General features: G+C 41.0%; 1 protein-coding gene across 10 annotated transcripts in view; it reads right to left on the bottom strand.

Annotated features, from left to right (window-relative positions):
• DOCK3 (dedicator of cytokinesis 3) overlaps window positions 1-5,044 on the bottom strand; it is a 222,402-nt gene extending 217,358 nt beyond the window's left edge. For all 10 annotated transcript variants that reach the window (XM_074913853.1, XM_074913859.1, XM_074913854.1 and 7 more), the window contains exon 1: window positions 4,608-5,044. In XM_074913853.1, the coding sequence (XP_074769954.1) occupies window positions 4,608-4,644 (37 nt within the window). In that variant the 5' untranslated portion in view covers window positions 4,645-5,044. The remainder of the gene's footprint in view (window positions 1-4,607) is intronic.
• Window positions 5,045-23,872: the final 18,828 nt, after the last annotated feature.

Here is a 23,872-nt window from a genome sequence, read left to right as displayed (position 1 = left end):
CTCGTTTTCCTGACTAATGAGCAAGTCCCCAGGTATAACCACCACCTCCCAAAACAGCACTGTACACAAGGTTCAGAAGTAGATCCCTCTATATAGCTTTGGTTCCAAGACACATCATTGAAGAATATCCTTAGTCACCCCCTCCTGCTGCCAGACAATTACAGTTCCTGGCAATAGGGTACAAAAGAGAAGATGAAATATAGTATACATCCCATAACACAGAACCCACTTGCAATGATTGATATTGCTTCCCGGATTACCAAAGATGGATTTTTTTCCTAATTTGGGGAACAGACTTTTTTCTATCTCTCTGAAACTTTTCATTTTAAATCTGTAACAAACTGCTTCGGTGATACAAACTGCAATATCAATCAACTCAAAGCACTCACTCCTTCATTTAGCAGCTGCCTTCTATGTAAACAGGTAAGAACAGAGTAGTATGCCAAGAGACTTGGTGAGGGAAGGCAGACTTCTTATAAGTTTTGCAGTCCTGTTTTTCCAAATATGAATCAGGAAAGGTGCAAGCCAAGGTTTAGTGACGGGGGGGGGGGGGGGGGGGGGGAATCAAGATACTGATCAAAAAGCAGAAGCTGCAGTACAGAACTGTAAATAGGACATTATGACGCTCCATCCCTTCTTAGTAGGGGCAAAGGAAATATTAGTTATATGTCTTTGTGATTATAGATTTATTTTTCATTGTTACCAATTAAATGCTGAAAATAAAGATTAAAAATTCATTTTAAATGAAACAACAGATTTTAACACTAATTCTCTGAATAAACTAAGAACAGGTGCTGTTTATGCAGGCAGGTTTTCCTTCTCCATGATTTAATACATACATATTTAATATGGTCATCCATACAAAGTACATTAAAACAACAGAAAAAACACCCCACAAGGAAACCCCAGCTTTCTGGAGAACCACCTAAACGTGCTCCTTGCACAAAAATAAAGCTGCATAACCCGACAGCCTAATGAAATGCATAATCAATTCACAGATTTGCCAAATTTTAATTATTTACTAAAGTTTTCTCTGCTTTGCTTTTTCTTTTAATTCATTATTATTTAATACTTGCTTTAGAAGACTAATGTAACTAATCAGATCACTTTAATAAATATTTTCTTAGAGACAGAGGCTGTTTTAAAAATATTAAAACACTAGAGGGCCAGAGAGCTAGTTATCTTCAATAATCGGTTTGGAAATCTCACTAATTGTTTTCATAACTGGTCATCTTAAGCATCTGTGGAAGAAATCCTTGCCTTTCAACAGTGAGTCTAAAGTTTTAAAAGTGTAGTTATGATCAGAGCCACTGAACATAAGTATTTCTAAATAGAACAGAAGGGAACTATTCACAACAGCTACCGGGTAGTTGCTATAGTAGCTGAGAAATACAATCAAGGAAGATCTTCAGTGTTGTTAGGGGAGTGTTTATTTATTTAGAAATATCCCGAGCAATCTTTTAATATCTTTGTTGCAGAAGTATACAATATCTTGTATGAGGAACTGAGCAAGACAATAGCATTCTACAACTGTAAGCAGTGAAAACTTCACTGGAGCTAGACAAACAAAGAGAAATTCAGAACCACCAAAAAGTCACGGACATTCACATCAGTAAGTTTAACTTGTTCTCTTGCAGTCAAGAGCCTCTGTAGGTGTAAAGGGGCATCTGTAAAGGGTTTCCAGCAAGCAATTAGGAAGTGTCTTTGTCTTAAACTCTTTGAAAGCCAGTGCAGAATACAAAGCTCTTCTATACCCACATGTTGAAAGAGAACGTGGTGTCTTTCTGAAGGAACAGTTTCTATAAATTATCATCTCTGAGTCAACTGCCTAGCTAAGAAGACAACACAGATCACAATTTACTTTCAGCAAAGAGAACAGTGTCAGAATTAACTACTTTATATGATATTTTCCTTGATACACATGAACAGGTATGTACAGGGCCTGGATGCCCAGACATACCCTTCCATTTCACCAGAAAGCTCTTTGTGGTATACCAGTTGCAGAAATAACTGGTTTTTTTCCCACCCAACTTACATTGAGAGGGACATAAAGTCCACTGCCTTAATCCAAGGGCACATCAAAAACTTTTCATGGTTTAACAAGAGCACAGAGAAAACACAGGGTTTTTTTGGATAGGCATTAGTCAAAAACAAACTACTAATGCTCAAGGTATAACCTCATACCAGCAACTCATGCCAAGAAAATTATTTTTGCATATATTCTTTAATTTGTGAAATCAGGATAACTTACATCATGAAAAAAAAAAAAAAAGGTTTTTTTCCCCCTTTTTTTTTTTGCTAGTGCACTTCCTAACAGTGGAACCATACATCTACCCTTCTATAGACTAGTTTCTCCAAAACATACAAAAATGAGCACTTCAGCAGTGACAGATCTACTTCTGAAAAACTAGTACTTCTCTCCCCTCTCATTATAACTAAACTCTAGACATAAGCAGCATTTTTCACCTATTGTCCCTCTCCAGAGGATTATCAACCGATTTCAATTACAGGAAAAGTAATTAAAACTACCCAAGAATAAAAAAACTTGCCTAGAGATCACCAAAATTCTTAAGGCTTAGCCATTACCTCAGACCTACCTACATGTGCGTCATCTGAAAAAGAAACATCAACATCACAAGAATATTCTTAAAACTACAGAATATTCATTGAAATAACACTTGTTTTCATTCACTACTCTCTTACAGATGCCTCTTCTAGACTTGTTTACAACCTGAATGCAGATTTCTTATCTTTTCCTATCATACGTCTGCATAAAAAAAAAAAAAAAATAGTTCACCTACTTTTCAATCAAGGTAGCATACATATTTCCTTATTTGAGAAGATGGGCCAAACACAAACAAACAAAACTCTGAATATCAAACTGTGCAACGCAGCAAAGAAAAATGACTACGTAAACAGAACAGGAAAACCAACAAGACTTGAAAAATTAGTAATTTTTCTCTAAAGCATCTATTACAATTATACCAGCAAGTTTAGTACTAGGACAACAGAGGTGGCCTTTCACCAACAGCTAAGGTATGCGCAAGTCTGGATGCTTCATATTCTCTGAACATGCAGCTGAGATTCAAAGAAGCTTCTTAACTTTACATACTCCCAGTGACTGACAAACGTAGCAACAATACTGTAAGTAATGACTTTCTTGTGGTATTTTATGCCACTTGTGCATACTGCCCTACACTTGGAGGTTCTCACCTAAAGCATGGTATTTGATTTTTTTAATCAGAAGTGAACTCCTTACTTCTTCTATGCATTATGAAGATGTGTGAAAAGTAGCAAGCAAAACATTTGTTGCACAGGATGAAAAATTAACGAAAAGTACTGATAGATTTTGTTGTTTGTTGACTACATGCTCAAACTGCGTTGGAAATATTAGTGGCATTAAGGCTTTTAATTGCTCACAAGTCAACTGTCAAAATCCCACTTGAACAGTACAGGTCAACAGATCTCTGTAGCAAGTTTGTTTATATTTTTAAAATATCTGCAGGAATTGATCGCTCTGCACTGTGGAACTTAAAAATCGATATGAACTGATAACTATAAATTTAATGAAGCACTTAGGTAGTATCTGCCCTGATTAGTTACTTAATTTTATTATTACACAAGTCAACAGTTTAAATAAAAAAAATCAAAATAAGCAAAGGTGAAGTTAGGGAAAGTCTGTGTCTTCCTTCCATCTCATTAGGCATAACATTTCCGCTCTTACCAGAAATTATTGCACGGTCAAATTTTAAAAAGCCACCAACGATGATCTCTCAAATTAGAGCAAACACGATTCAAGACGACAGTAAAATCCGATTTGCCACAAACGAAAAATAACAATACTACGCACTTACAGAAACACACGGGCCGTTTTTAGCGAACGCAATGCACCACGAACACCCTAGCCCTGGATTACTAACAGTAACAGCCCTCGTAGTCCAGAAAGAAGCCGCCCCTGCCCGGGGCGGGAGCAGGGCCCAGGCCCGAGCCCGGCCGGGCTCCTCGGGCACGCCGGTACCGGTGCCGGTGGCCCCGACGCCGGGAGCGGGGGCACCGCCGACGCCCCCTAATGACACCGCGCCACAGCCATTCCCCATCCCCGAACTCCAGATAAACAAGATCACCACAAACACAGATTAAAACGGAGAGGAAAAGGAATCGCACGCTTAAGTAGATTAAGGGCTCAGCGACTCGTTTTCTGATTATTCGTGCAATCAGGCCGCGAGCGCGGGCCCCGAAAGTCTACTTTTTTCTTGCCGCCCGTTGCTCAGTCGCGTTAAAACTCGCGGAAATAGCCCCAGCCAAGGCACACGCAGGTACAACCGCGAGCTGCCGGCGGGGCGGGCGGGCGGGCAGAGGCGCAGGCGATGCCCGCTCTCCCCCGCCAGCAGCCTCCCACAGCCCGCGGGGGAGCGGGGGGCGCCGCCTGCCCTCCTCGCCATCCCCGCGCTCCCCACCTGCCGGGCAGCCCGCGGGGGCGACCATCGCCACCCCCGGCGGCGAGGCGGCGGCCAGGGCGAGGGAGCTGCCGCCCCCAGCCCCCGGGGTCCGGCCGCTGCGGAGGGTCGCGGGGAGGGGGGGGGGGGACGGGACGTGGCGGCACCTACCCACGCCGTATTTCTCCTCCTCGGTCGGACTCCACATGCTGCTGCGGCGGCAGCCGGCCACGGCCGCGGATCCCCTGGGCAGAGCGAGGCGGGCGAGCGCCGCTCATGGAGCGGGGGCGGCTTCTCCTCCGCCTCCCCCCCCTCGGCGGGGGCGCTGCTCCGCAGCCGCCGATCGGCCGCCCCCCGCCTCACGCTCCGGCCGGGGCTGCGCTGAGGGTCCCCTCGCCGCTGCCGGGGGGGGCGGGGGGGAGGTCGCCCCCCGCCCGCCCGGGCAGCAACAGCCGCCGCCGCTGCCCTCAGCGCCCGGCGGGCGCTCGCCGCCGGCCCAGCGCCTCTCCTAGCGCGGCCCCGCCGCCCCAGCGGGCTCCCGCCCTGCCGACGCGGCGGTCCCGCGGAGCTCGGCGGCCCCCAGCCTCCCCCTCGCCGCCGCCGCTCCTGTCGCCGCCGCCGCCGCCACCGCCGAAGGACTCGAGCTGCCGCGCCCCCCCCCGCCGCCGCCGCTCCCGGTGGAGCCCGGTGCGCATGCGCGGCTCGCACCGCCTCCCCGCCCGCCCCGCGCGGCCGCACGAGGCGCGCGCGGGCGCGAGGCGCGGGGGCGGCGGCGCGTGGCGCGGGGCGCGGCCGGTCCCGGGGCCCGCAGCGCGGCAGCTCCGCACCCCCGGCACCGCGCCGGCGGACAAAGGCTGACACCCCTGGCGAGACCTCCGGGTGAGGCCTCGGGCCTTCCAGTCCCCTCAGAGCGCGCCCGCCAACTCCAGCCGGTCAGACGTCGTCTTTTAAAAAAAGAAAAAAGAAAAAAAAGCTAAAATTCTTTTAAGAAAACAGAGAAAGTGGATCTGAACCAAGGAGGGCGGGTGAAGATGAGTGAAGAGGGACACACCCCCCCTGCAGCAGGAGACACTGCCTGCTACCTTACGCACATGTGGAAACCGCCAGGGCTAGGACTGGGGCAGGAGCACGTTCTGAGAACTAGAAAAATCCAAATTCGATCCAGCGGAAGGGAAGAAAAGTCTGTTATTTGTTCCCTTGTTTTAGACCTCAGCAGCGGCTGTCCTCTGCAACCCCTGCTGCTGCACACAGGGGTGGCATTCCTGCCTTGAACCGTCTTGGCTGAACAGGACGTTAGGATTTGTAGTTTATCATCTGCTTTTATGGAAATCTTTTCAAATTATTTCAAACAGTGAAAAATGAAGTCAGCATACTCAAATTGTTGAGAAATGGTGTATTTTACTAAGTATACAGTAGCAGCATTTAAGGTTGGCATTTGAGTAGAATCAGTAAATGCTGACAGCACTCTTAACTGGTGGCACCACCAGCACTTGCATCAAAATTTGTCTAATACGGTGATTTGAATTTTTTAAAAATTAATTTGTACGGGTTGAACAATGAACAGTTACCCAAAATTTGAAATAGTTCTTAGATTTCATCTTTGAGTTCATCTTTCATTTCTAGTCTTTCCATAAAACCTAAATTAGAATTCTTCACAGCAAATTAAAAGCTGAAACATGTAATTCAAAACTTTTCCTGTAACTGAAATTTTGATCACTGCAAACATTCTGCCAGACTAGTGACTCTTCTCCAGTTAGAGCCTTCCCAAAGCTAAAGGCAGAAAACAAAACTTTCTACACAGCGTTTTCAGAAACCTTTGTAAATAAATTGCTTGATGTGAAGTTTTAAGATTACGCTAAACTTTTTAATAATATAACTTCAGATGTACCCAACACTTTTTATAGAATATCTGTTCTATCATTATATAATAAAACAGAACTAAAGTCATCAATTTGCACTACAGAACTTAGGTTGCTGTGGAAACCTTCATTATTTATTTTTTTAACATGTGCAACTTACGTTTCAACACTGAACACAGACAGCTTTCTGTTTGCTTTATTGTTTGGTTTGGGGCTGTTGGTTTTTGCTGTCCTGTGTAGAGTGCAAAGAGAAAGTGGCCAATAAGTAAGCAGGTTTGTACATTATTGATTTAGAAGAAACAACTTACTCAATCACACCTTAATTCATATTCACATTTAGGCATATATTTACAATAGCTTTATTACTTTCCTTCCCGAAGCACTCCCACAGCATGCAGAAATAGCTTTTTGAAGGGACAAAACCTGACAAAGTCATTGAGTTGCATCTGTTGGAGATAGGCTGCTGCTGGCTTTGAGAATTTGTTTTTTTAATATATGTATATTTCTGATAAATATACTTCTTCATCTCTTACTAGTACTTTGGGAGCAGAAAACCTCTGTAGTGACAAGAATTGGTGAATTTTTCCAACTCTCCACCTCTTTGTTCTACAGCCTCAGCACTTCATGGATTCTTCTGGCTGCCAAGTTGGCCAGTAGTGAAATAGATACTTTTCCTGCCTAAGAAAAAACACAGCAGAATGTTCTTCAAAATGCAACCACATCTGAGCTGACTCTTACCATTAAAGTAAACATGGAATGAAAGAGAACTTGGGAAGACAAAGTGAGAACCTTGCAAGGTTAGATAAACGCTCAGGAGGGCACTGAAACAGTTGACAGAATGGGAGCTGCAAGAAACTAATAGCATGCAAGAAAAATTTTGTTTGAAGTGAACTATGGCATTTGTATTTACTGATAATGGACATATAAATGATAGCATTAGCAGTCACAGCTATATTGATAATAGATTAGGTTTATTTGAAATACACTACATATTATTACATATTTATTCCCAATACTTTTCTGCACTGCTGCTGGTGATACCTATTTTCAAACAGGGAATCAGTAGAGGGGCATATGATCCACTTCAGAAAGAAAAAAAATCAGTGTATTTTACTGTAGAGTCAGTGGAATGCAAGTTTGCATAACTTAAAGTTACCAAATATACTCACACCTGTTCCTCTGATATATGCATTTACCAGTTTGATGAGTATCCCCTCACCTTTACATAAATACTGATCGCCTTGGTGAATATTCTTAGCCTAAGTGTGGCATAGAACAAACATCTCATCCTCCAAAGGAGGCAGAGGCACTACTCTCCCAAGCAGCAAGCAGGTATTCAGGATCACCCATGTGTGAGAGACAGACCAAAGCAAACAGCAGCTATTGCGCAGCGCTGCAAACAACTATTTCTTCCTTTTTCTCTCTTAACAGAGCTCACTCCTGCCAGCCTCAATATTCATACTACTCTGTAAAGCACTGAAGAAGCATATCAGTATTGTGCAAGCATAAACAAGAAATTCTGAGGGTTATATGCCCCAAGGATTTTTTTTTTTTCTGAAGCTGTTTTTATTTTTCCTTATCATAAAGATTGCGCATTTAAAAACCACCACCACAAAACTGGAATCCAATGCCTACTTCATTAGATTATTCAAATGGTTTTAAGGTATTGTTCGGAAGTTTTAAAAATTAACTTCAGCAATCAAACTAAATTTTAAAAGCTGCTGTAAATGTCAGCGCTCCTACAAGAAGAACTTCTGTTGGTGGACATTATGTGTCCCGAACACTAATGCTTTTCGGACAAAGGTGGCCTCCCCTTGCAGAAGTCTTCTGAGGTGCCATTCCGAGTCTCTGTCACTAAACTTCAGTGTTGCACCATATGGAAATAATGGCAAACACACGCTTCAAGACCTTATTTAATTGGACAAGTCAGAAAGAAAGCACTAATCACTTTGAATAACACTGTTAAAAGTTACTTAACATCCACTGTGTCAGAAGTATTTTGAGTTGCTTATGGTTAAGTTACTGCAAACACAACTGGCCTTACCCAAACAGAATACATGTTAATGTTTAACACAGTATTAATTAAAATACATTAGAAAGTTCATCTTATATCATACTATCTTGCCATAATATAGATGTGGCTAGGGAATGGAGAGATTTGACACAGTTTCTTTCTCTTAAATAGATCAAGGGAACTGCACAATCCTTTCAAATGCTCTGCAAGGGACAATGGAAGGTCAGAGTGCAGAAAGCAGAGAGACTCTTATACCTCCCTGCAAGCAAATTTTTCTCAGTTATCTCAGCCTTAAGGTATCATGGAACATACCACCCTCTTGCCCTCTCTTTCAGGTAGGAGCATCCCTAGACTTTACCCTTTCTCCCCATTCTCGGGGCTATAGATGCTGGTACTTCTACTTCCATTATTACATCAAACCTCTGTTTTAGAAACATGGCCCAGAACCCCTGCTATCAGAAAAAAAAAAAAAAAAAATCAGGGATGAATTCTAACTCCTTCTGACAGTCCATTTATTAAGTAACCTCTTTTTTACACATGAGGTTCCAACTTTGCATTTTTTTCTTTAAAGTTCATAATCTCTCCCTGTTGATAAGATGGTTTAAAGTCATTAAACAACTTGGCTTTTCCATTAAATTATAAATTCCTCACCTTGCAGGGAGAAACAAAAGGATCCAAAGGAAACAGACTCTCTCACTATCTCCCATGACCCCACAGGTCCTTTTGAAGCTCTAGGTGTTTCTTCTTTGTGCCTCAAAATAGGGATTCACATATCTCAAGAACTGAGTTATTCTTCCTTTGATGAAGCAATCCTCTGAAACTTTTAAGCAGGAGTTCTCTGCTTTTAATGTGCAGATCCAAATTATATTCTTTGTCCTATTGTGCAAGGCCATCTCATGGATTTTTTCCTTAGGAAGAAAGGAGCAAAGCATCACATTAAAAATCTAAAGTCAGCAAACAACAGCAGTTTTTCCCTTTAAGGCACTGCAGTGTTTGTGCCCCACAACTTCATTCACCCAGTTATTCTTTCATCAGGATAATTTCTGATTAGTGCTCAGGATTGGGGGAGGATTTTAAAGACCATTATCTTGAGATTCCTGTTTCAGATTTTTAATTCAGAATGAGCTCCTTATAAGCAAGTCTGGTCCCAACCCTCAACCTTTCTTAGAGTGGCAGGAAAGGAAAGCAGACCCCTGTATACTGGGCAGCATTTCCAGCTTGCAGTTGAGCAGTCACTCCATCATCTGTTCCTTATCAGTTGCCTGAAGTAGGAGCTCATGATCAACACACATCTAACTTTAACATGTGAGATGTAGGAAACATAACTTTCTGGTAATCTTAGGAACATCTCAATTACAACAGTTCTATTGCTCTATTCCTTTAATATCGAAATTTTTCTTTCGTGCAAAATGGAAGTCAGCATAAAATATTCCAGTACATCCCCTATTTCTGGTGTAATCTTCAGAGCAAAGGTAATCTAAAGTCATCAGGTGCAGAGAAAGAGGTACGTTGAAATGCACCCAGAACATTAGATATTTGGAGTTAAGACTTACCTAAAAAAAATAACCCACAAAAACATCAACTAAGAACAAATAACACAACTTGCAGTTACAAATATAATGCTTAAAGTTACTTTTACTCTATTTGTAATATTGCTTGAAAACAAATTATAAAACCAGAAAAGACCAGGACTTGCGTAAGGACAAGTATGGATTAATGTTGTTATGCCACCATATCACAGTTTGTAAATTTATATGTTGCTTGCCCAGAAGATACCTGGATTAACTCAGGACAATAATTTTACTTTTTTTTTTTTTTTTTTTAGCAAAACAGTAGAGAATGGAGTGACTAATGTTTTAATACCGATAGCATACATTAAGCACAACTACCAAAAATTCGCAGTGCAGGTGGTAATTATTTAGTCAGCTGGACCTTTATTTAAAGTAGATCACAGATTATGCTGAACAAATGTTTTCCTGATGCTAAAGAAACAGAGTATTTTGTTATTCAATTAGTAAAAAAGGAAAAGATTAATTTGAATCTTCATGTTTCATAATTAATTAGGAAATTTGAGAAAAATACTATTGCAGCCTCATTCTCGCTTATCCCTAATGTTCTCACTACAGCAAATTACCTATTAAAAGAGTGAGAAATCATAGAACATTAATTAGCACTGTTGTGACAAATTGATACCTTTTCCTATTATTTTCTTTTAATGTTCAGGATATAAGAAACCCTACAAAAGTAATAATTAGCTCCTGTCTTATTTTTTGAAACGGGAGTTCAGAAACATTTGTGAACTCTTCTTGTGATCATGCTGCTTTTGGTCGTTTTTCATTTCTGTCCTTACGCGTTTCTTATATTTATTTACTGCATTGAAAGAGATCTCTTTGATGCTAAGAAATTTATACTATTGAGAGAAAACATCAGAGAACTGGTTTCATCACTCATGGAAATGCAACAGGGTTGCCACCTCAGGGACTGCCTTAACTGATTTTAGCTATCACTTAATCCCTAGCCAAATCTCTACAAGCGAACGCAGAGTTTTGTTGCTTCAGGGGTTTTTTTAAGTGCTGTTTCTAATGCTATTGCTTTGTTTCAGGGACAACTGAACGTTGGTTCGTGGAGAACAATCTAACACACCCTCAGGGAATAGCGGCTGAGGACTACACAGTTCTATATCCTTATTTACATACATTGTGTTGATCTGTAGAAGGAAGCAGTGAGCAGATGTGGTTCATTCTGAACTGGCTGAAAGGTCGGAGCAGGAACACGTTCTTCCTCGTGTGCTTCCACTCACCCCGCAGCCTCTCTGTTCCACGTGCGGGCCCCAGCAGCCTTACGGGCAAATGAAACATCTCATGGCTGATTTTTAGAAGAATCTCTCCTCATGCTGCTCGGTGCAGCACCTGTACCGGCATGCCCCGGCTCCGTGCGGGGCGCAGGGCGGCTCCGAACCGCGCGGCGCTGCCTCCCGCCCGCAGCGGCCGGCGGGCTCGGCCGGGCGCTGTCCCTGGTGCTGCCGCCGCGGGGACGCCGCACCCGGCCACCGGCTGCGGCAGGGAGCTCGGCGCCTCCCCCCGGCACACAGCGCCTCGTGTCCTCGTCACGTTCGACGCCTCCCCCCGGCACACAGCGCCTCGTGTCCTCGTCACGTTCGACGCCTCCCCCCGGCACACAGCGCCTCGTGTCCTCGTCACGTTCGACGCCTCCCCCCGGCACACAGCGCCTCGTGTCCTCGTCACGTTCGACGCCTCCCCCCCGGCACACAGCGCCTCGTGTCCTCGTCACGTTCGACGCCTTCCTCCGGCACACATCACTCCATGTCCTTATCATGTTCAACGCCTTCCTCTGTCATACTTCATTTCAAGTGATGTCCTTGTCATGTTCAATGTCTTCCTCCATCATACATCGTCATGTCCTTGTCATGTTCCACGCCTTCCTCTGTCATACATCTCTTCAAGTCATGTCCTTGTCATGTTCAACATCTTCCTCCATCATACATCGCTTCAAGTCAACCTCTCTCAGTCATTCCAACATCTTCCTCCATCATACATTGCTTCAAGTCAACCTCCCTCAGTCATTCCAACATCTTCCTCCATCATACATCACTTCAAGTCAACCTCCCTCAGTCATTCCAACATCTTCCTCCATCATACATCACTTCAAGTCAACCTCCCTCAGTCATTCCAACATCTTCCTCCATCATACATCACTTCAAGTCAACCTCCCTCAGTCATTCCAACAAAGGACATGCAACCCTACTGTTTCCATACCTCAGCATCTTTATGAAGAGAGAGGGAGCTGACCGTGTTGGTCAAGCCATGAACTCAAGGACCAGCTTTACATCTGGCCATTACCTTTTGACCTGTCCAAAGAATATGTTATTATCTGGAAATAAAACTAGCACTTACATAACCAATTGGAAAAATGGGAATTTAGAAGTACTGAGATGCAAAATGTGAAGTCCTGCTGGACCTATCTCCATTCACCCCATTTTTTCCTATAGGAATGCTAGTTTAGCTGAAGACATACTATTCCAGTTCAGCTACCAAAAAGAATGATTACAGAAATATAGAAACATGGCAAAGTGCCATGAAACACTGTTTAACAATTCATACTATTGTATTGTCCATATTAATTGCATATTTATATAAAAAATATAAACAACCTATATGATTAACTGTAAAATTATTTTGATTATTTTTATCTAGATAAATTCAGTACTGTATATATGTCTATTCAAAATAAAGAATGTGTTTTGATAGTGTATAAATATTAGAAAGCTTTAAAAAATTTAATTGTGTGTAGATTGGAACATTTAAAATGCAAGTAGTTCAATAGACAGCCAAATCTAGCGTCATGTGCCCAGAGTGAGATTCTCTACTTAAGAAATAGACAATAGTTAAGTCTTCATATGAGCTACAGATTCCAAAATTGTTGGGATTCAAGAGGACTTTCTGTGAGAGAATGGCCATGTGAGCAATCCTGCACGAGAACAAGACTGATAAGAGCCTCAGCCTGAGCAAGAATGCGATAAGGACGTAACCCTAAATGAGGAGGGAGAAACGACGAGACAAACAACCCCCAGAAGGGGTTGGGACGGAAGAGGAAGTTACACAAGGCAGGAAGCCTGGCAAGGCTGATGTGGCACTTTTTATCCAATCATAAGAAGGTTTAAAGCGCAGGCTAAGTTAACTGTCCAATCTTGAGGACTTGTACTGCATGTTACTCGTGTGCAGGAGAACATTATAAAAGGGCTTTCTTAGTTGTAATAAACGGGCATTGCTTGATCACATCGGTCATGTGCGTGCTCAGCTCTCCCACACAAAATTAATTTGAAATATAATCCCTGTGAAAGACATTACAATATTCCTATGTTTAAGGGAAAGAGGTATCCTCTACTTGTGTTCCCAGCATGCCAAAACCACTTCAGTCTTCTATAGAGCAAACTTTTGAATCTTTGTCTCAGGCATGCCTAATAACTACATCCAAAGACACTCACGTGACACTTAGGATAACTGGGAAAAAAAAAAATGACAAAAATTTATTTTAAGAGCTTTGACCTATGTAATGAAACCAAGATCTTCTTGAGCAGAATAAAAGAAAGTAGACTATTTTGTTACTTGACACAGCAGAAGTATTAGTCAAGTATAACAATTACACAGACTGGCATGTCTCTGAGTAAAAAGGATGAAGTTACTCTAAATCCATTCAAATACTTAGATCCAGCTCTGAGAGTGAATCAGCACAAAGTGACCAGCAGCTGAATCATCTAAATAACAAAGGCATGAACATCTCATCAGCTATCACCACAAGGAAGTAATCAATAATTACACAAATACATTCTCCTGCTATAATGTGGCAAAGAGCTCTTAATATATCCAGCTATCTTCTACTCAGAAGCAGAGAAATAGAGTTAGATGACATCCACGTCTTCTCAAGGGTGTTGAATCTACATTTTAACAGTGTTCCTGAGACTTTAGCAATAGAATAAGTACATTTTGATAGTTGTTCACCAAGGAAAAAGGATATGGATTCAAGTCATTCCCCCCACCCCAGCCCAGTGAGCAACTCTCATGTAAACTCAAGCAGTAAAGACTTAGCCTAGAGCTCCTCAAGAAGCTGTCTAGCTGTTACAGACATGCAAACAGCTCAGTCTGTATGAGAGGCACTTTCTTGAAAACCAGAAAGAAATGTCCTCGTATGATGAAGTGACTTAATTAGGTGATTGAATCAGCCAACAGGAGAAGCAGCCTAGATTAAGCAGGTTGCTGTGGTTTGAGCTCAGAGGGCAACCGAGCGCCACACAGCTGTTCACTCACCCCTTCCCCCCAGCACTGGGAAGGAGAAAAATTAATCAAAAGGCTCAGGAATGGAGATAAGGACAGAGAGGAGGTTGGTCACCCATTAACAGTTGCAGGCAAAAGACAGGCTTGTTAGGGGAAGAAAACAAGAACTTTAATTCAAACACTAACAACACTTGATGGACAGAACGAGACAGTGAGAAGCATTATCATATCTTAAAACGTGTGCCCCCCCCCCCTTCTTCCCAGGCTCAGATTTGTTCCTGATGTCTCTCTCTCCTCACCCAGCAGTGCAGGGGCAGGGGATGGGGGTGCAGTCAGTCTGCTGCTTCCTCCTCCAAGGAGGGGGGGAAGCACTCTTCTGCATTCTTCCCCTGCTCCACGTTCGGTCCCTCTCACAGGATTCAGTAATCCACAAACTCTCCGTGCTGTGAGTGCTCCCCATGGGATGCATTCTTCTGGAGATGCTCCGGCATGGGTCACCTCCACGTGTTGCAGTCCTCCCAGTGCTGAATACAACAGTGGGGGCTGCTTCTTCCCACAGAGCCCCGGGGGTCCTCCACAGGCCACAGGCGAACCTCTGCTCCTCCAGTGACCTCCATGGGGGCAGGGGGGTGGCCCTGCCCTCTCACCACAGGATACAGGGGGGCTCCCTACTCAGGCGTACCTCCCCCCCTTTCTCCTCCTTCCTTCCACTGACCTTGGCGTTCACACAGGTGTCCTTCTCGTAACTCGTCCTCAAAGTCCCCATCCCCTCTCAGGTTTCCCTCCTTAAACACAGCCACCATAACTAATTGGCTCCACCTTGGCCAGAGGCGGGTCTGACCTGGAGCTGGGGGAGCTTTTGAGAAGCTTCTCACAGGGGGCCACTGCTGTAGCCCCCTCCCCTGCTACCAAACCCCCCACCATACCAACCCAGCACACAGGCTGGCTTCCACATGGAGAAAACTTACCATCTAAGATTGGGCAGGTGCTATGTAAAGGCAACAAATATGTTCTATATCTCCTGTAAAGCTATGCAATAAAATTTTATTCCTTTATGTTTCCATTAACATACTAAATAATTAGCAACATAAATCAACATAACTGTCTGTCAGAAGCAGAAGTGCAGAGCTGTCCACAAAAGCTCTCACAGAAACATTCCATCTGAAGGCAGGCCTCTGAAAGAGGAAAGTATACCCATGTTATAAAGTGGTCAATGACAGGCACAAAATGTCACACACAGGAAAAATGCTGAGAAAAAAAGTTTAAAATGATCACTCAGAAACAAGCTATGACCCAGGTAGTGTTTCAGCCACAGAAGTGTAAGTTTGAAGACTTTATTAAACCCATTCATTCTGTCACCGAAATCCGGGATAAAATAACTTATCGACACCTATTTGATGCAGATAAGCAGACACTTCTTTATTGATGGCCGGACCTGTAGGGGAGTGCTCTCACCAACAACACGTGCCAGACACCAGAATTATACACCTTATATAGAACTTACTCATACATATTCATTAAGTCTTCATACATAAGCACACAGCTTCCAAGAAATCATTAACATATTCTCCTCCTACTTCCGATTCTGCACAGTAAAGGTTAGAAATGTCTAGAAATGGGTCTGGGGTGTAATGTGAGCAGGTGGCCCATGAGTCGGTGGTCGCGATCTCCCCCTGCCGGAATTACCTTCTGCTTAAGGACACAGTTTTCTTGGCAGGTACCTACAAGCTGTTACAGTTACTTCCCTCAGTTCCCATTAATCCTGGACCTTGACAATTACTTGCATTCTTCTAGTCCTATGTATGTGTTATAAATCAGTTTATAAATCACCTCGTGTTTTGTTACCTAGGTTCTAACCGTTCCTACTAAACAATTATGACCAATCCCTTCGGCCTTGGTACGGGGCTGTACAGGGGATTTTAGAGTAGCAGTCGGTTGCTAGATTCAAAATACAATAAATGTAAAGTAAATGATTCTTACTAAAATATCTCTTAGAGATGATTCTTACTAAAATATCTCTTAGCTCTATACTTATATTAAAGTCAAAACCCAATCAAACACATTTTGATCAGTTGATAATAAAATCAGTAACAATTCATTCGAAGGGAAGACCCAGAGAAGAGTTAGCAAAGGCTATTTTTTACAGCCATACTTTTACCTACAACACATGACACGTAGTAAAGAATAGATTCAGTTAAAAGATTTATTTTTTATTGATGATTCACAAATTATCCACCATCAGGTGGACTACCATCAGGTTCTGGACTGGCTATGGCCACTGCAACCTTCCTACACGGGATAAATAAACTTACATATTTGTTCAGTAGCACTAAACCCAGCAACCAATACGAAAATACAACATGCCTGTCAAGCAAAGTGCAAATATACACTGCAAACAGATTGCTCAACTAATTGAACCTGTTAGGATTATGATGATAAAATTCAGATAATTTTTAATAATTCTTTTTTTCTCCCTATTGATAATAGAGAAGGATCTCCAGAAATTTAGACTCAGCATCCACTGCTACAAATGTTTTACTGTTTAGAAGAGTGCAAATTTTGATACAATTATTACATTCTCCTATTAATACAAAATCTTTTATTCTGGTGTCTAATACATCTCTCATTCCCTCCTGCAGTTCAAAATGTTTTGCTCTCAGAATGCTTGCCTGTATTAGCTCGAGTTGAACCGTGACAGCTGTTCCTTGTCACCCTCTAGACAGGATGTATTCAGCAGAGATTTAAGATTTCAAGCCACTGTCTGGAGGAGCTAACGGCAGGATTTCTAGAGGACAGGTAATCTTCCACTAATACTAATTCTATTGCAACCTGGCAAACTCCGTTGTTCACCTACTAAAATAAATTTACTATTCCGTAGTAGTTATTCTGGAATTCATATTAATTGTTGGAGTTTGCAAACTGCTCATTCTATCACAAATAACAAAGTCAGTGAAATTATCTTCTATTAGACCAACTCATGTAACTCTGAGGGAAGAAACAGACACATTTTTGGGCACACAAGTCACTGAAGAAGTAATGTTATTAAAATTACTACCAGAGCATATAAAGAGGCAAGAACTGGAATTTATTACACAAATATAACATTTTATAGTTGGAATTATGAAATACAGTTTATCCCTAAAGAATAAAATATAAAAAATATAAATAATAAAAGAAAAAAAAATGAAAAGGAATATATAGCAATATGATACAAGTGAAATGTTTTACTGTTGTGTGTGAGATTGCTGTCGGAATAACTAATAATTAACCCACATGTCTAATGCATCGTTTAAAAGAACATGATGAAAACATCTAAGGAAAATGGTAATGAAAAGTGATAAAAATAAATTACAGAAATAAAGTGCAGAAACACAGATATAACAGTGCTATGAAACAAGGAGATAATAGGTTAAAGAAATGTAAGTAGTATGAACAAAACAGAATTTGTCTGAGCCAAAATAATTTTGGGGAATGATGAGCAAACACATGAGTTTGCTCAAGGCTCTCAAGAGCATTCTAGAATTGGATTTGATTAGAAAAATTTTAATTTTATTTCTTCTAGAAATTGTATCAGTATAGGAACTAACTTCCCAGACAGAGATGGGAAAATAAATGTTCCTGTTAGTGGTAGCATTCATATACTCAACAGTGTGAGAGCTGGCAGATTTCTTTCCCAAATGTTTAGTGAATTCACATGAAGTGATACTATTGTGAATGTGATTTTGATTTGCAACAAGTGCATTACAAAAGAGTCAATCAAACAACTGTAGAGCGAATGCACATATGATGATTCAATTTAAATGAAATGGAATGGTAAACAAACATTGGGCTCGATCTTGATTTTAGAAGGATCTTTAAGTATCTATGGTAACTATTTACTGAAAATAACCGGGGTGAAAAACTTACGAACTTGAACATGAAGGTCTAGAATGTATTTAATTTGTAAAGAGATTGCTATTTCTAAAACGTGAATACCAAAGCAAAGAGGCTTCAGTAAAAATGGGCTCCAAGGGAATAACCACTCCAAAGAAACTTAATAGTGCATATGAAAAACCTAAAAGGGCTTTAAAAGCATATGGAGTTGGAAGAGATAGCTACAACTTACAAATGTAAAATGTGAAAGGAGAAAGTCAGAACTTCCAGAAATCAATTTGAACTAAATCATGAGAAGGACAATGAAAGATTGTTCATACCTAATTTTTTTGAAAAGGCAAAAAGTGGGACTACATTGCAGTAAAAATGAGACGGAGATTAAAAGTAATCTGGAAAAAAAAAATCCCTTTTTCAATGTTGAGTAAGGGCCTGTGGCAGGTTCATGTGCTGAATGGCAAATTAACACCAACCACTTGGGGTACAGGTGTAAAGAATCAAGTGTAGAGGCCAAGGGCCACAGAGTTCACAGCAACCCAACTGGGAACCTCGCAGTATACAGATCCGAATTTAAAAATACCTCTCAATACCTTAGTGTCTCGTTCTGAAATCAGAAATTTGCAATACATTTCACCTTTTGATTCCAGTCTTAAAGTGAGATAGATTCATCACTTGCATTTAGAAGACAGAACAGGTGATCCAAACAACTATTTCCCTGTTAGTCAAACATTTGCAGCACGCAAAGTTCTCAAAGGTTTTGAAAGAAATGTTAAAGAGAAAACAGAAAATGTGACAAAACAAGCTTATTTAAATAGAAAAGAACTGCTTTTCTAGATAAAACTATATACATATGATAATTTGCAGGAAATCTACCTAGGATTCATGAGTCTAAGCAGTACACAAAGTAGAAAAAAAAAGATCTTAGTAAGGGAGGTGATTACTTTAGAGATGTCAGTGGATGGTTTCCCAAGGGTTCTTTCTGAGATCATATTTTCACATAGTATTTATATTAACAGCATTTCCACAAAACCAAGAAACTATGTTAATATAAACTGACAGCAATACGGTGTGGAAGATCAGAGTATCCTGGGAAGAAATGGATAATTTTAATGACAGAACAATCAGTATGGGATAAATGCTAATAGTGGAAACATGCTCTCAGAAATTACATCTGTTGTAAGCTTAAGATTCATTGCTTGAAAATGACTGAGGAGGGAAAAAGCCTGTGTGTGGCTGATCACAGGATGGCTAACAGCCCCATTTGTGGTGCAACCAAAGTAAAAAACAGCAAGCATGGTACTGGGATGAAAGAGGACAAATCTTTCCATTGAAAACTGACCACTCAGCTAAGTCTCGGTAAAAACCCTTAGTAAAAACTTGGGAGTAATTTATGTATTAATATGACCTATCTTCCAGCAAGATTAATGCGAGTACAAAGAAAGGCTATTAGAACAATAGGGAAATGGAAGATCTAGCACATGAGAAGAGGTGAAAAGAAACTCCACTTGTCTAGCCAAAAAACCAAAGAGAAGACATAGCTGCTGTTAGGAGCTCCCTGCCAATCCAATATACATTAGAAAGACCTTGTTATAAAGTAAAAAGGTTTATCTTGTATTAGATTGCTACTGATAAATATTTTATTCAGAGCATTTTCCCCCATTTTTTGATGAAATACATTTATCACCACTTTCTTTTGGAGGGAGGAAAACTTACATATCATGTAACCATGATAAAAACAGACAGGAAGTATCAACCTGCCTGGCTTTTTGCTGCCGTAACCAGATATGGATTAGGTCCAGGAGCCAAAACATGTACCTGGAATGTACATTAAGCAGTTTGTATAGGAGCTGACTTGTTCTTCCCAAACACAGAACATGACTGATGCAAAGCACACCCTCTTACGGACACTTCAGGAGAAATTTAGCACGATATTAGAAAATAATCCTGAAGCCAGTAGCTCATGTACGGATCATAGCCACGAGCAGTTGTGAACTTTTCATAATATTACAAGTATTATACTAGAATTGATCCTATAAAAATACAGTGAACTGCAGAAAATATGTACATAGTAAGTTAGCTTGCTTACAACAGACGGACAGGTTGGGCTACCTGAAGTTGAAGTTGTCACATCTTTATGTTTTATTCTAAATACATGTTTATGGGAATTGCAGTCTGGGAAATATTTGATTCAGAGGCCAACCAAGACCTTATGATTTACTCAAGCTACAGAATATTGATGAATGCTACACAGAAAACTCTGCATTCTGAAGCTGTAAGACATCTGATATACTTTCAGAAATTACGTTCACTAATTCAGATCTTTACAATCCACAGATGTCTAATTTCTCTAGGATTATTTTCTGAAATATTAAAAAAGTTTTTTACTTACAATGAATATGAATCATAGGAGGCTTTCCACTTAATGTCATATAAATGTGTTAGCTAAAATGCTTTGGGGACAGAAGTACTATAATATTGAAAATATAATGGTAATTGTCATTCCTAAAATCCATTGATGTGCATCCTGGGCATTACAGATCTATTAAAGATTAATACAACACACTGAAGATTTTACTACTGTTACTAGCAATAGCTCAGCCCAGACAACTTGAGTGAAGCAATCAGACCATTATCAGCTGTATAACTAATCATAACGAACCTCAGACTGTTACAAGTCTCAGTGAGAGCAACATGGAGCTTGGATGGATTCAGATGAAAAGGGAAACAATTTCTAACTGATCTGCATGAATCTAATCTTACCACAAAGTACTGCATCCCCTTCATACTGTAACATACTGTGCCAACTTCTGATATCCACCCTTCCCCAAAAAGAAAACAGAAAAAATTCAGGAAAAATAGCCAAAATAATAATTTGAGGTCTGGAAAAAAAAAAAATCTTCCTAATACCGAGATTTACAGAGATCGGCCTCTTTAGCTCTATCAATGAGAAGTGTAAGATATGATCTGATCAGTGTCTATAAGCACATACACAACGAGATTTCTGATAGTTCTTTAAATCTGGTACACAAAGGCATTACAAGATGAAAAGGCTCGATGCTGATGACCTATTCAGACTGGAATAGGTGCAGATTTTTATTCAAGAAGTAAATTGGTACAACTTACCAGAAGATGTAAAAGATTCTTTGTTGCTTCAGCTTTTTACTCTAGGTTGGTTGTCACTGGAAGAAACATTCATTAGCTCAACCAGAAAGAACAGGCTTGAGGTTAATTCTGAGGTGAAAGGCTTGAACTCAAGTTTTTCAAGATAGGTTATTGTTACCATTTTCTCTAGAATAAATTATTAAGTAGGTGATCCTGACTCAAATTTATTTTCATTATTGAAAATTAAAATAATTTATATTAATATACAAGTACATATAGGTCTTATCTTAAAATTACACCACTAGATGCTACATGTGGGTTTTTATGATAGCTATTTTATGGAAACAAACATTTCTCAAAATTAAAAACATTTTTGCATCCTTTTCCGTAAAGAATTTCCCTTGTGCATGAGTCAAAGAAGAGAAGCCTTATTATATATTGCCTGAAACAGTCTAAAGATAAAAAAGATCACCACAAAACACGTCTTCCTTGGAATTTTCACAGCCAGGAAAAAAATATTTTAGCTGTTATGATCCTGTGAATTTTCTTATTTTGCAGTTCAAAACTTCCTTCCAGGCTTAATAAACCAAAAGATGCTACAGACATGACAACTCACACTGGCATACTGACAGACTGTGCTTAGTCTCAGTGGACAATACTATCTACATTTGGTATTAAAGAGAGAACTACAGGTTTGTTTGTTCATTTAAGAAATGCAGCTGGCTGAATCTGCTCAGAGATTTGGAATGGCTGAATAAATCCTGGAAATGATGGCTTAGTGAGAAGGGTGTCAGTAAGATGGTCAGTACTGACTAGCGAAATGCACAGATAGTAGCAGTTTTTAAAAAACACAGCTCTAATGATACCTACCTAACCATGACTTAGATTTGTTTTCTCATCTGGCTGTCCATACACTTGCTCTTTCCTCTCTGACCATCATCAGTCCTCAGTCTTGGTGCCTGTGCCAAGGGGTGTGAGGCTGACAAAGGGATATTCACAAGCAGACTGAGGGGGTCTCTGTGTGACTGCTCCCATGGAACAGCGTGGAAAATGCTCACTCTGAGCAGCCTTTTTTGTTTATTCTCAGTGATGCCCTCCTGAAATATTCCAGGCATATTTCTACTTGCTGCACACAACATTCAGATTATGCTTTGCCTTTCTGATGATTCATTGGGTCAGCTAATGCAGTAAATGTTTTAAGGGATTTTTTTCAGATTAGGCTGAACCTACCACAGTATTATCAGGTCAGCAGTCTTTACCAATTACTTACAGTGCTAAACACTTACTGTAGCAAAGGCCTTGATTAAAGTGCTAATGGAATAGGCATAATCTCAGTGATTTGGAGCACAAAGTTCACTTTTGTGTGAGACTTTCCAATATGTGACTCGATGGACTCAGCTGCCGGTGGAAGAGAATTGCTTACTTGAATGACTACACTGGAGTTACATGAAAAGCTCAGATGCAGGTGATTCAATCTGGTCAGATGAATCTTGCATTTTCTTTCAGTATTTATATGGAGCAAGGTAGCTAAGATTTCTAGGAAAGCAGCAGTCTTGGGAAGTACTTGTGATTGCCAATGTACTCCATCCTTCCTAAGGGTCCTTCCAGTTGAGTGTGTGTCTAATGATTTCTGTAAGCTACAGCTTACAGGATACTGTTAGGCACACACGAAAGAGTCAGACTGCCAACAGCCCTTCTGCTTCTTCTGCCAGTAGCCTGTACACTGTACTCTTGGGATCCAGGTAATTTATCTAAGATGCAGTAAGAGGAGTGTGCCTGCTCAGTAGCCTTAACTGGAATGGTTGGCAAGATCTTCAGTTCCCTGAGCATGGAGCAGGAACAGAAATGGAGAAGAGGACAGACAGTAATGAGCAGAGTTATTTACTTTCTGATCCTACCTCTCCGTCTCCAATGAATTTCCCAAAACTGGGGCAAGCAAGAGCCTTCTCAGACCACAGCACTACTTTCTGTTCAAGATTCACACCGTCACCCCAATGTTCCAGCACTGTGAAGTGGGACAGGAGAACACCTGCACAGCAAACCCCTTGGTTCTGAGAACCCACCATCTACAATATATGTCACTTTGGATACACTCTGGTGTGCACCCAGGAACTAAAGCTCTCCCACTGCTAAAGGGACATTCAAGGGTGTTCCTGGAGTGCATATTCTAGTTTAGCCTTAACCAGAAGGAATCTATTTCGGGTGCTCTGACACCACTTAGTGATGTGAGGCAAAGTGCAGTAAATGGGAATGACTGAGAGATTTACTTCAAAATTGCATCGAAGGTAGAAGTACTCTGTGGTAAAAACTGCTTCTCAAGATTTAAAATAAATGCTATCTCATGGTAGACCCTGAGATTTTTTAAAAAAACTCACTGAGTTGGAGTAAAATGTGATCTGGCTCCAACTTTCTTAATTTAGTGTAGAGAATTACCCTTTGCTTTGAAGGCAACTTGACAGATACTAAACAACTGACATGAACTTTGATATAGAAAGGCACTTTTACCACAGCAGAGGGTGCACTAGAAAATCCTGCACTGTCTTGAAGAGTGAACACATTCCCCTGTTCTCTGGGCCAAGACCAAGAATCAATGAAGGAGGATGAGAGGTTGCTTCCATATCTTCCTTAGATTGCAAAGCCACAAAGGTGCAGCAATAGATACAAGGAGATTTATTAGCTGCCCTAGGAGCAGATCTAATAATAATTGAGTAGGGCATTTATCACAGAAAACAGAATGGTAAAATAGTAATTTACAGTTAGTTCCAGATCAGGTTAGAGATAAAAATATCAAGCTAATTG

This window comes from Athene noctua, chromosome 10 (assembly GCF_965140245.1).
Source record: "Athene noctua chromosome 10, bAthNoc1.hap1.1, whole genome shotgun sequence".
NCBI classification, from domain to species: Eukaryota; Metazoa; Chordata; class Aves; order Strigiformes; family Strigidae; genus Athene; species Athene noctua.
This window is presented reverse-complemented; position numbering and strand designations above follow the sequence as displayed.